General features: G+C 44.3%; 1 protein-coding gene across 2 annotated transcripts in view; it reads left to right on the forward strand.

The window, feature by feature from the left end:
• The window catches only part of LOC141735507 (E3 ubiquitin-protein ligase UHRF2-like), a 143,691-nt gene that overhangs the window by 30,082 nt on the left and 101,187 nt on the right, over positions 1-12,422 (forward strand). For both annotated transcript variants that reach the window (XM_074568404.1, XM_074568405.1), the window contains exon 3: positions 12,078-12,340. In XM_074568404.1, the coding sequence (XP_074424505.1) occupies positions 12,078-12,340 (263 nt within the window). The remainder of the gene's footprint in view (positions 1-12,077; positions 12,341-12,422) is intronic.

Here is a 12,422-nt window from a genome sequence, read left to right on the forward strand (position 1 = left end):
ATCATTGCATGCTTTGTAGAGGCTAGGAATTTCTATGTGTTTGGAAGATGTCATCTTTTTCTTGTACTTGTAGATGCTCAGTATACTGAAAGAGTGATGACAGATGCACCAGTTCTAGCTGTTTATTGGTGGTGCATCAATCAAAAGATGTTAATGAGGCCTTAAGTTTTAGAAGCATGCTAAACAGGAAGAAAAAATGGAAGCGAAATTTACTAAGGTAACTTGACTGTTTTCTAAATTACTGGAGTTAGAAGAACTAGTGAAATGGAAAAATCTGTTATTCTTGCTCTAAAGCAAGTTACTCTTGCTTTAGTACATATTCTAATATCCCTTTAATCCCTATAAGTCATTATTGACTTATATGAAACACAGCTTGACTAATTATTTGCCTGTTGACTTCATAAATGTAAATTATGAACTGACGACAAATGTTCTTAAAAATATTATTTACAATTATTTACCAAATGTATATCTTTTAGTTTAATACATTGCCTAGGCACCCTCATTTTGGGGGAGTCTTTGAGCAAAGTTTTTCTCAATCTGCTGTATAAACCGTTGTTGGATTGAATGTCCTATCAAGCTGATTGGGGAACTTGCTGTTCACCCATTCCCCAAAGTTTTGTTTCAGAGACAAATTGCAGTACTTATTTTGATGAAAATTGCCAGGGTTTTTTTTTAGGTTGAATACCTAATTTGACTGGGGGATTATTTGTCACTCATTTCAGTAATGCTTTCATGCTTTATGGTGATGTAGGAGCTGACTACTGGGAAGAAGGACTTTTTAATAAGTAATATTGTGTTCAGTAAGGATTTAAAGTGTCTATTGTATTGATTTCCTTTGAACGTACACAGATTGTCCTTGTTTGTTCATATATAGACCTGGGGCTATATCCTGAATTCTCTATATCTGACATTCCTTTAGTACAACTTGGAACGTTGGAACAGACCAGAAGGTGTTATCTTAATTGCAGAGGGAAGGGTACGCTGGAGAAAGTGGTACTATGTTGTGGGTATAGCTGCTTCCTTGCAGTAGCTGGCTATGAGAATGTAGCCGTACTGGTTATGAGCCTCTTGTAATGTTAACTTCAGTATAGTCTGTGTACTTCAAGAAACCACACCTTCTTGTAGCTTTTCTCTCCTTCTATAACAAAGTAGAGCACCTCAAGTACTGATTGTCTTCCAACTTATGTTATTCTTTTAAATCTTAATGAAGCAATGATGCTGGGTAGAGATATACATATAAGTTACTGTTAAGTCAGGTAGTGTAAGAACTTGAGCATGTCAGTTATTTTTTAGTAATTCTCATTTTTTTTGTCCCCAAAGATGGGCACCGTTGCAGATTAATTGACTTGCTCTAAGTTTGCGCATTTGCTGATATTCTAGGAACTTGGGTTTTTGCTCATACCAGAAACAGGTATTTTTGCCCTGAGTATCATTACTGCTGAATACCGCACAGTGCTTTATACCTTTTAAATCATTAGAGAAGCATGCTTGCAGCAGTCTCCTCTCTGGTGTTCTAGTTGCAGACTTAAATGTGTCATTACTAGCCATAGAATAGTCTATAGCCATAGAATACTCCTGTAAAGAAGACTGATTTAAAAAAAAATGACTTGGGCAGAGAATAGAACACTAATTCATTGTAAAATAATATTTTAAAATAACTCTGTGACAATTGGCTTAAGAATCTGCTAATCATTGAGTTACTGTTATTTAAAGGTGGATGTGCCACGTGAAGGAATGGATGATTTTGTGTATGGTGGTGGGTGCATGGGTTTCCCCATCCTTCTGCATTACCCACCAAGTACACCCGTGTCCTTGAGCGAAGACGATCCCACAAGTGGGTTTTCCTTTTCCCAAGGGAGGAGCAACCCACACTGCCTTTCCCAGCCACTTCCCTATGTGCACTATGGGGACCTTATCTCCTCCCACAACATGTAGGGGCTGTGTTTGGGCAGGACCAGGTTGGTTATCAGATCCTCTGGTGTTAACCAGCCAAGTGGCTTCTGCTAATTTTACATCCCAGTGCTTCTATTCCCCAGCGCCCAATGCTCTCAGCATAGTCTTTAACAGTCCATTATATCGTTCAGTCTTTCCAGAGGTTTGTGGGTGATAGGGGATGTGATACACTCAATCAATGCCGTGTTTCTCGGCCCAGGAGTCTATGAAGTTGTTTCGGAAATGAGTCCCATTGTCTGACTCGATTCTTTCTGGGGTGCCCTGTTGCCACAGAACGGGCCTTTCAAGGCCCAGGACGGTGTTTTGAGCAGTGGTGTGGTTTACAGGGTATGTTTCTAGCCACCCAGCAGTTGCTTCCATGCAGCGCTTGCCTTGGCAAGTTTGTGGCAGTATAGTCAATCTACCAGGCCTCACCATATCGATATCCCAGCCACCACCTGCTATTCCAGGGACACTTTACTTGTGTGGCTCGCTTCATTGCGGCGCATGTTTTGCATTCATGGGTGACCTGCACGATGGCCTCAATAGTCAGGTCCACCCCTCAATCACAAGCCCATCTGCACGTTGCATCTCTCCCTAGATGTCCTGATGTTTCATGGGCCCTCCAAGCTATGAATAACTCACTCTTACTTTCCCAGTCCAAGTCCATCTGAGCCACTCCAATTCTGGCAGTCTGGTCTACCTGCTTGTTGTTTTGATGTTCTTCAGTGATGCGGTTCTTGGGCATGTGAGCATCTACATGATGTGCCTTTACAGCAAGTTTTTCTACCCGGGCAGCGATGCCTTGCCACAATGCAGCAGCCCAGATGGGTTTGCCTCTGTGCCGCCAGTTGCTCTGTTTCCATTGCTGTAGCCACCCCCACAGGGCATTTGCCACCATCCATGAGTCTGTGTAGAGATAGAGTACTGGCCACTTTTTTCATTCAGCAATCTCTAGGGCCAGCTGGATGACTTTCGCTTCTGCAGACTGACCCAACTCGCCTTCTTTGATGGCTTTGACGGCTTCAACGACTTGTGTCGTTGCTTTACACTTCCAATGGTTTCCTACAACGCAACAGGATCCGTCAGTAAACAGAGCATATTGCCTTTCACCTACTGATAACTCATTGGTGCTTCTTGGGCCCGAGTCACCTCCTCAAGCGATGCTCCAAAATCTATGCCTTCTGGCCAGTCCACGATCTCTTCCAGGATTCCTGGGCGGTTGGGGTTCCCCATTTGAGCCCGTTGCATGATCAACGCTACCCACTTACTCCATGTAGCACCAGTTGCGTGATGTGCAGAGGGAACGTTTCCTTTGAACATCCAGTGTAGCACAGGCAATCGCGGTGCCAAGAGGAGCTGTGCTTCTGTACCAACAACTTCTGAAGTGGATGGAATCTTATTGATCACATCCCTTGGGTCTGTGACAATGTCCATCTTGCCATTTTATTCCCCAAAACTGTGTGTCTTGCGCAGGTCCTTTGACCTTGCTTTGTCTTATGGTAAAACCAGCTTTCAGAAGAATCTGGATTATTCTTTTTCCTTTCTCAAACACTTCCTTCGCTGTGTTGCCCCACATGATGATGTCATCAATGTATTGCAGGTGCTCAGGGGCTTCACTCTGTTCCGGTGTAGTCTGGATCAGTCCGTGACAAATGGCAGGGCTGTGTTTCCACCCCGGGGCAGTCGATTCCAGGTGTACTGGACACCCCTCCACGGGAAAGCAAACTGCGGCCTGCATTCTGCTGCCACAGGGATCGAGAAAAATGCATTGACGATATCAGTTGTGGCATACCACTTGGCTGCCTTCAACTCTAGTTCATATAAGAGTTCTAGCACGTCCCGTACAGCAGCATTCAATGGCAGTGTGACTTTGTTCAGGCCCTGATAGTCCACTGTTAACCTCCACCCTCTGTCAGACTTTTGCACTGGCCATGTAGGACTACCAAAGGGTGAGCGAGTCTTGCTGATCACCCCTTTGCTCTCCAGTCGACAAATCAACTCATGGATGAGAACCAGGGAGTCCCAGATGATGTGATATTGCTGCCAGTGCACCATCGTGGTAGCAATCAGCATCTGCTGTTCTTTGACACGCAGCAACCCCACAACAGAGGGATCCTCTGAACGGCTGGGCAAGGTAGACAGCTGTTTAGTCTTCTCTCTATCCACAGCAGCTACATGAAAGGCCCACTGGTATCCTTTTGTGTCTTTGAAGTACCCTCTCCTGAGGTAGTCTATGCCAAGGATGCACGGAGCCTCCGTGACGGTAACAATGGTGTACTTTTGCCACTTGTTCCCTGTTAGGCTCACCTCAGCCTCCAACACAGACAACAATTGGTATCCCCCCATCAGTCCAGAAATCCAGATGTGTTCCGCCCCCTTGTACCCTGATGGCATTAGGGTACACTGTGCACTAGTGTCCACGCAGAGCCTTATACTCCCCTGGTGCCAGGCCATCGAATCCATACAGCCCAGTACACTCAGTCATCCCTTTCCTCTGCCTGGCTGAAGTCAGGGACCCTCTATTCCTCGTTGGAGTATTCGCTATCCGACCGCTGCAGTATCAGACCAGAAGTCCTTTCACCAAAATCAAGAGGAGAGGCGTTCTCAGTCCTCCTTCTGCATCTGGGGGATCGCTGGTTGCCAGTTGCCTTCTACCGTCTCAACAGCACCTGGAACAAAAGCCTTCTTGGATGGCCTCTTCTTAGCAGCTATCTTCCCCCGCAAGTCACATCCGTGGGCTTCTAGCTTTGAGGTGGGCTCACCATCCCACTTCCTCATGTCCTCCCCCTGGTCACTCAGGATGATCCAGAGGGTGCTACGCAGCATGCACCTGTGGCTCCCTTTCCCTCTGGCCAGGAGAGGCTAGCTCCATGGGGCGCCCCTGACAGCTGAGACACTGGCCCGTCGGGATGAGGAAGATGAGAGATTCTCTTCAAAATGCTGGAGCTGGTGGGACAGTCTCTCCACAGTTGGTATATTGAAGTCTGGCCAGTCCATCATCGCCAGGGTGTTGGAGTACAACACCAGTGCATTCCAGACAAACCCCCTCCACATGGCCTGCGTACACTGGATCTTTGGAGACCTGGTTGCTGTCCGGGTCACTGTAGACGATTTCCAACACCATTAATTCTCTCAGATACTGGATGCCTTCCTCGGTGATGGTCCACTTCCCTCGGTAATTTACAAGATCATCCTTGAGGGGATATCTCACCTTCACGTTCAACAGGAGCCACCTCCAGAGGCTGAGAATTGCTGCCTCTCTTCCAATTTCTTTGTCAATTCGCCAGTCCCTAGATAGGGATACCAGCTGCTGGGCTTCCTTACCCTCTAATTCCTGACCAGTATCTAATTCCTGTCCCAGTATCCCTGCATCAGAGCAATCAAGCAGCAATCAGCTCACCTGGCTGAAGGCCGTAATCTTTCCGCAGATCTCGAAGTTCACTCAGGGTTAGGGACCACGTGGTTTCTGCCTCTTGGGTGAAGCCTGTCACTTCCTCCTCCTGTTTCTTTGTCGAGGATCCAGCTTCCTGATCAGACCTTTCTTCCTCCTCCTCCCTTACTAATCAATGGTATGGACCTGTCAACCTCCACATCCAGTGTTTCTTTTTGACTACCGGGGCCATTGCTGTAGTTGGGGTTTGGGTCCCTGTCTCAACCATTGTGCCCTCAGACGTAGAGTCCCTCCTTCCCGTGCTCCTCCAATGGTGCTGAACAGAAGCTCAGTAGGCACAGGCCAACGCCCAATACAGTGCTAGGAGCTGCTGGGTCTCATTGGGGTAGGCAAGGCACCCTTCTGTCAAGTGGCGCACCAATTCAACGTGATTACATGCCTGTCCAGGCGTAAAATCCCAGGCTATCAGAGGTGATAACCACCTTAGGCATCTGCCCAAATCCTCCCATACACCCTGCCACTCAGGGATCGACTGCCTCAGGGCATGTCAACTGCCATTTCAGGGGGGGTTGGACTAGATGACCTTTAAAGGTCCCTTCCAATCCAAACTATTCCATGATTCTATGTTTCTCTGTGGCCTCGCCAACAAGTTGTTTCCTCTTATGCCAGGATGAAACCAGGTTCCACATACTCGACAAAAAGCCAATGATGTTGGTTAGATAACAGAATCAAACAGTTTACGTAAGGATGTACAAGAACCTCGGGAGCCCGTGCAACAGAGCCAGCTGCATCAGTCCCAGAGGAGAAGAGGGAGATGTAATCCCTCATTCTCCCCACAAGGTAGCCCACCCAGCAGAGGACAGACATCTATTACCAGGGCCATATGCCGGCCCAAGTATGCGGCCATTGCTTTTATCAAAATGTTCCCAGGCACAGAGAAATAGAGAAATAAGCAGCATAGCAAACAGCAAGAATCGAAAGCAGCCACTAACAAGCCCTAAACTCTCTTATACAGTAAAGCGAACAAGCTCTGTGACCAGCACAGAAGCCTGCCAATTAACAGCTACAACAGCTATAGCACACTCAGATCAAAATTGTCATTATCTCATGCCCCATGTTAGGTGCCCAAAAGGGCTGTGGTGGGTTGATCCCGGCCAGCAGCCAAACACCCACCCAGCAGCCAAACACCCACCCAGCCTCTTGCTCACTCCCCTCTCCCGTGGGACGGGGAGAGAAATAGAAGGAAGGCGAGAAGATTTCTAGATCGAGATAATGACAGTTAAATAGGGAAAGCAAAAGCCACATGCACAAGCAAAGCAAAAAGAGGAATTTATTCACTCCTTCCCATTGACAGGCACATGTCCTGCCACTTCCTGGAAAACAGGGCCTCAGCACGCGTAACGGTTGCTTGGGAAGAAAACTGCCGTAGACACAAACCTGTGGAGAGCCCATGCTGGAGCAGGCTCCCGGCAGGAACTGTGGCCTGTGGAGAGGAGTCCATGCAGGAGCAGGTTTTCCTGCCTGGAACTGTGGCCCATGGAGGACCCATGCTGGAGCAGTCTTTTCCTGAAGGACTGTGGCCCATGGAGAGGACCCACACTGGAACAGGGGAAAAACGTGAGGAGGAAGGAGCAGGAGAGACAAAGAACTGACCGCAACCCTATATTCCCCATACCCCCCTGCGCTGCTCAAGGTGGGAGGAGGTAGAATAGTTGGGAATTAAAAGAGTGATGCTGAGTCTGGGAAGAAGGAAGAGTAGGGGGAAGGTGGTTTAGGTTTTGTCTTTGTTTCTCACCATCCTACTCTATTATAATTGGCAATAAAATAAATTAATTTTCCCCAAGTTGAGTCTGTTTTGCCCGTGACGGTAATTGGTAAGTGATCTCCCTGTCCTTATCTCGACCCATGAGCTTTTCTATCTTATTTTCTCCCCCCATCCAGTTGAGGAGGCGGAGTGAGAGAGTCTGGTAGCCAGCCGAGGTGAACCCACCACCAAATGTAATCTGTCTTGCTCATTACTTTCAGATCTTGGCTTAGATGGATAAGGAACTGGCTGGATGGCTGCATCCAAAGAGTTATAGTCAATGGCTCGATATCCAAAAGGAAAACAGTAACGAGCGGTGTTCCTCAAGGGTCTGTACTGGGACCAATGCTATCTTCATCCGTGACATACATAGTGGGATTGCATGCACCCTCAGCAAGTTTGCCGAGTGATGCAGTTGATTCACTAGAGGGAAGGGATGCCATCCAGCGGGACCTTGACAGGCTTGAGAAATTACCCATACTGAATAATCTGATTTTGTAGGAGTACCTTGGGGGCAGTGTCAAAGCAGAACTTCTTAACTGGGCTCCGTCCAAGTTGACTCCTATAGCATCACTGAAGTGTCTCTGCACTGGGATATCCAGTGTTGCAGATTTCAGGAGGGTTCATATACTCAGACACAATGCCAGCAACATTTTGTGTATTCTCAAATAAGTTTACCCCTGAACCAGAAATGGCTTCCTGTAGAAAGATAAAGCCAACTGGAAATTTGAAGCCACGGGGAGGTTTTCTAGTTTTACCCTATTTATTTCTTTGCAAACTTGCTGTGTTGTCCATTAGAACAAAATGGAGAAGCGATCATAAAAGTATGGATCCTCGAGGGACACCACTCGTTACTGGTTTCCACTTGGACATTGAGCCATTGACTATAACTCTTTGGATGTGGCCATCTAGCCAGTTCCTTTTCCATCTAAGAATTCATCCATCAAACCCATCTCTCTCCCATTTAGCGACAAGGATGTTGTGGGTGACCATGTCAAAGGCCTTACAGAAGTCCAGGTAGATGACATCCGTAGCTCTTCCCTTGTCCACCAAAGCAGTCACTCCATTGTAGAAGGCCACCAGATTAGTCTGACATGATTTGCCCTTGGTGAAGCCATGTTGGCTGTCCCTAATCACCTCCCTGTGTTCCATATGCTTCATCATAACTTCCAGGAGGATCTGTTCCATCATTTTTACCAGGCACGGAGGTGAAGCTGACTGGTCGGTAGTTCCCAGGGCCCTCCTTTTTACCCTTTTTAAAAACGGGTGCAATGTTTCCCTTTTCTCCAGTCACTTGGGACTTTGCCTGACTGACACGACTTTTCAAATATGATGGGGAGTGGCTTGGCAACTACATCAGCCAATTCCCTCAGGACCCTGGGATGCATCTCATTGCGTCCCATGGACTTGTGCACGTTCCTCGGGTGGTCTCGAACCTGATCTTCTCCTACGATGGGTGGGACTTCATTCCCCCAGTGCCTGCCTTGAGATTCAGGGACTCGAGAGATGTGGAAAGAGAGATTACCATTGAAAACTGAGGCAAAAAAATTGTTGAGCGCCTCTGCCTTCTCCATGTCAGTTGTCACCAGATACCCTGTCCTATTTATCAGAGGGGTACAATTTCTTTTGTCTTCCTTTTCTGGCCAACATACCTGTAGAAGGCCTTCTTGTTATTCTTCACATCCCTTGGAGAGACCTTGATTAAGAAATTGTCCTCGACGCACTCCAAGAGTCTCCTGGACCGCTTAGAGCTTGCTGTGCTGCTCTTCGAGCAGATGTCAGGGTGACTGAAGTCCCCCAGCAGGATCAGAGTCTGTGAGCGTGATGCTTCCCATAGTTAAAGTAAGAACGTTTTGTCTACAGGTTCCCCTTGTTCGAGTGGCCTATAGTAGACACCAACCATGAGGTTTCCTTTGTTGGCTTGGCCCCTAATTTTTACCCATAAGCTCTCAACCTGTTCATCACTGTTTTTCAAAGACCGCTCTGTGCAGTCAATCCATTATTTTACATAGAGGGCAAACCCCCCCGCCCCTCCTCCCTTGCCTGTCCCTTCTGAACAGTTTATAGCCATCGATTGCAGTGCTCCAGTCGTGCAATTCGTCCCACCGTGTTTCAGCGGTACCAATCAGATTGTAGCTTTCTAGCTGCACAGTGGCTTCCAGCTCCTCCTGCTTGTTACCCATGCTGCGTGCATTGGTATTGAGGCACTTCAGCTGGGCTACCTACCTTGTCACCTTTATAGAGGAACACAACCTAATTCCTTTGAAGCATTTCACAGGTGTTTCCCTGTTGGTTCCTAATACATCAACAGCCCCTGGCTCTTCTCTGTTGCTCAAAACTGCATCCCCTTCCCCTGCTAAGTCTAGTTTAAAGCTCTCCGTATCAATGGCTGCCCTTAAGCTTAAAGTGTCCGTGTTGGTTTACCAATTCAAATTATATTCATAACAGAGTTACAGATTAAAAAGGCTTTGTTGTTATACCGCTGATTAACATTCTTCTTCTGAACGCCTTAGTTTTTCTTTGAACCCCTCTGCTATTGTCTACATCTTTGGTTCATCAGGTATAAATAGGATGGTATATACAATAACTCTGATATAGTTCTCAAGGGTTTATACTAGTAATTATTTGTCTATATTCTCTACAAGGCTGGGAAGTCTATTGTCCAAGTGTGAGCATCACAGTATAGAAAGATGCATTTGGGAGGAACGATCACAGGAGACTTACTTCTTTCTGGCTCTAATGGGTTTTGGCTTGAATAACATGGCTGCTTTGTCATCTTTGTAGCTAGTCTCAAGAAGTAGCTGCAGATGGGGAAACCTCAATAATGTCTGCGTCCCAACTGCATTTTCAGGAGGAGAAAGTTGCGAATCGCTTTAAGCTAGAACTAATTGAAATGCCTACGGTTACATAGGGATGTTTTCCTGAGGTTTCCTTGCAGAAATACCCACTCCTTATGTTTAAAGTAGGTCAACAGACTGACTTAAAACAAGGTGTAGCTTTCATTTGTTTATTATATGTTTATCTTTTAAAAAGGTATGCTTTTAATATTGTGGGAGTTGAGAATAAAAATTTAAATTGAATGTTGGGATTTTACATGTCAGAAAAAAGGAAAGGGTTGAATTTTTTGATGTTTTTTTTTTTTCCAAGGAAGTGCGTGAAAAGTAAGAAGGAATAGGCTCAATATGATATATACTTTATGCATTATATTCTTACCTTTCACCCTCTGTCTCTCGGTAAATTTTTTAGTTTAGGAACTGCCTTCATCTGTACTTCAAATTTACCTAATGACTGCTTCAGTTTAAATACTGATAATTAATATCATTCATGTTGTTTTGTTTATACATGCTGGTCTTTGGGTGTAGTAAGAATAAATAACCATCTCTGTCACTGTCTTGCTGCTTGATTAAGGCTATAAATTAAACCATACACATCTGTGGCAAATTAAACTGCCCTCATTTTAAAAAACTGTAAACACATAATACACATAATACTGAAGCAATTCAGCCTTATAAAATTATCCCAGAAAAATGAGTTTTATAATTGTTCTATCTATGTATCATTGCAGAGTCTGCCTATTAAACATTTTGGAAATGCAAAATTCTCTTGTATGCACCATAGTGTGGTAAAACAAGTTTGTTCATGTCCTGAGGTTGGCTGCTATGTTAACATGTTATCTTTTGGGCTCAATTTTTCTGGGGTTTTTTGTTTGGTTGGTTTTGGTTTTTTTAAAGGGACATTTAGATGGTCCTTAGAAGGTAAATTTCCTTCTTTGTGTAAAATAAAAACGGAAGAAAAGGATGCTTTGCAAATAAAGTAAAACTAAAAATACATCTGTGAAACATTCCTATTAAACTATTATTTCCAAAGTGAGAATGAAAAGTAGTTCCCCCAATTTGATTTTACAGTAACTGAACCTATTCTGAGCATTTTTAGAATTTACTTTAAATTTTTCATCTTAGAGTCCTCTTCCATACGCCTTATCTTCTTCACTTGGTATAGCTCCATAGCAGTTCTACTGCAATAATGTTTTCTTATATTTGGTGTGCAGTGCACAAAGGTGTTCCTTAAGTGTTTTTTTATACTATTTTAATCCAGTTAATATTTCAAAGAAAATAACTGTTTATACACTACAGTTTTTAAAAGAACGTCTGCGTAACTGAAGCAATGTATACCTCAGTGGTTTAACTCAAATCACAGGAAAAACCTTGTATTGTTGAAGTAATATGTATTTAATTAGTTGAAGGCTTGAGAAAATGTGTTAGGATAACGAATGAATGAAACATGCTCTACAACAGAGTAGTTTCATAACTTACTACCAGCACTATTGTGAGCGCAGAAAGGAAGAGAGTCACGAGAGACTTCTGTTTCTCACAGTTGAAAGATTTATGGAAGCACCAGTCTCAACTGGTTATGATAGCAGCCTTGTTAGACTTGGAGAGTCCATCTCCCTTCCTCCCCCCCCCCCCCTTCTCAAACACTGAAGCATTCAGCAGCAGCGTAGGTCAAAAAGAATCAGGGTTAAGTAATAATTCCAATTTGGAAGTCCAGGGAAATCTTAAAATCTGGTTGTGGGCTAATATTTTAAGTATACGTGCTTATTTTAGTCATAAGGAACAATTCCATGAAGCAAGAAAAAATTCCGTGGAGAGAGAGATTAAGCTAATTTTGTAGGTTAAAAAAAATAATAAGTCAGCCTCAACTTTTAAAAACATGTTTTTACAAATTGTGTTCATAACAGATCTTATTAAGAGTGGAGGAATAAAATACTTAAAGCACAACACTTGAATGACTGAACATTGCTCTAACTTACCCAAGCCCAAACCAGTTGAAATCAGCAGTGTAGAATTTTTTTCACTGACGGTTAAGTAGCTTAGTCAGTTTTTCCTTTCTGTTCTTAACCAGGATTATAGAAAATAAATATTCATTATCAAATTTTCCTTTTAGATAAACGAATTGGTGGATGCCCGTGATGTCAGCATTGGAGCCTGGTTTGAAGCTCATATAGAAAATGTTACTCGAGCAACAAAAGGACATAAAAATGGTAAAGCTCAAGTAAAGAGTGGCAATTCTTACAAAAGGACTAATGGAAACTTAAGTCAAGATCATTCTAGAGAGAATGCAAATTATTTGGACAGTACACCATCCACGTCTTACTCAGACTGCATGGACACTGATGAAGAAGCTATTTATCATATCAAGTATGATGAGTAAGTGCTTCCGATATTATTTTGAGGACATCATATGTTATGATTCGGTGTGTATAAACAAAGAATTTTGTTGAAGAAACTT

This window comes from Larus michahellis, chromosome W (genome assembly GCF_964199755.1).
Source record: "Larus michahellis chromosome W, bLarMic1.1, whole genome shotgun sequence".
Lineage (NCBI taxonomy): Eukaryota > Metazoa > Chordata > Aves > Charadriiformes > Laridae > Larus > Larus michahellis.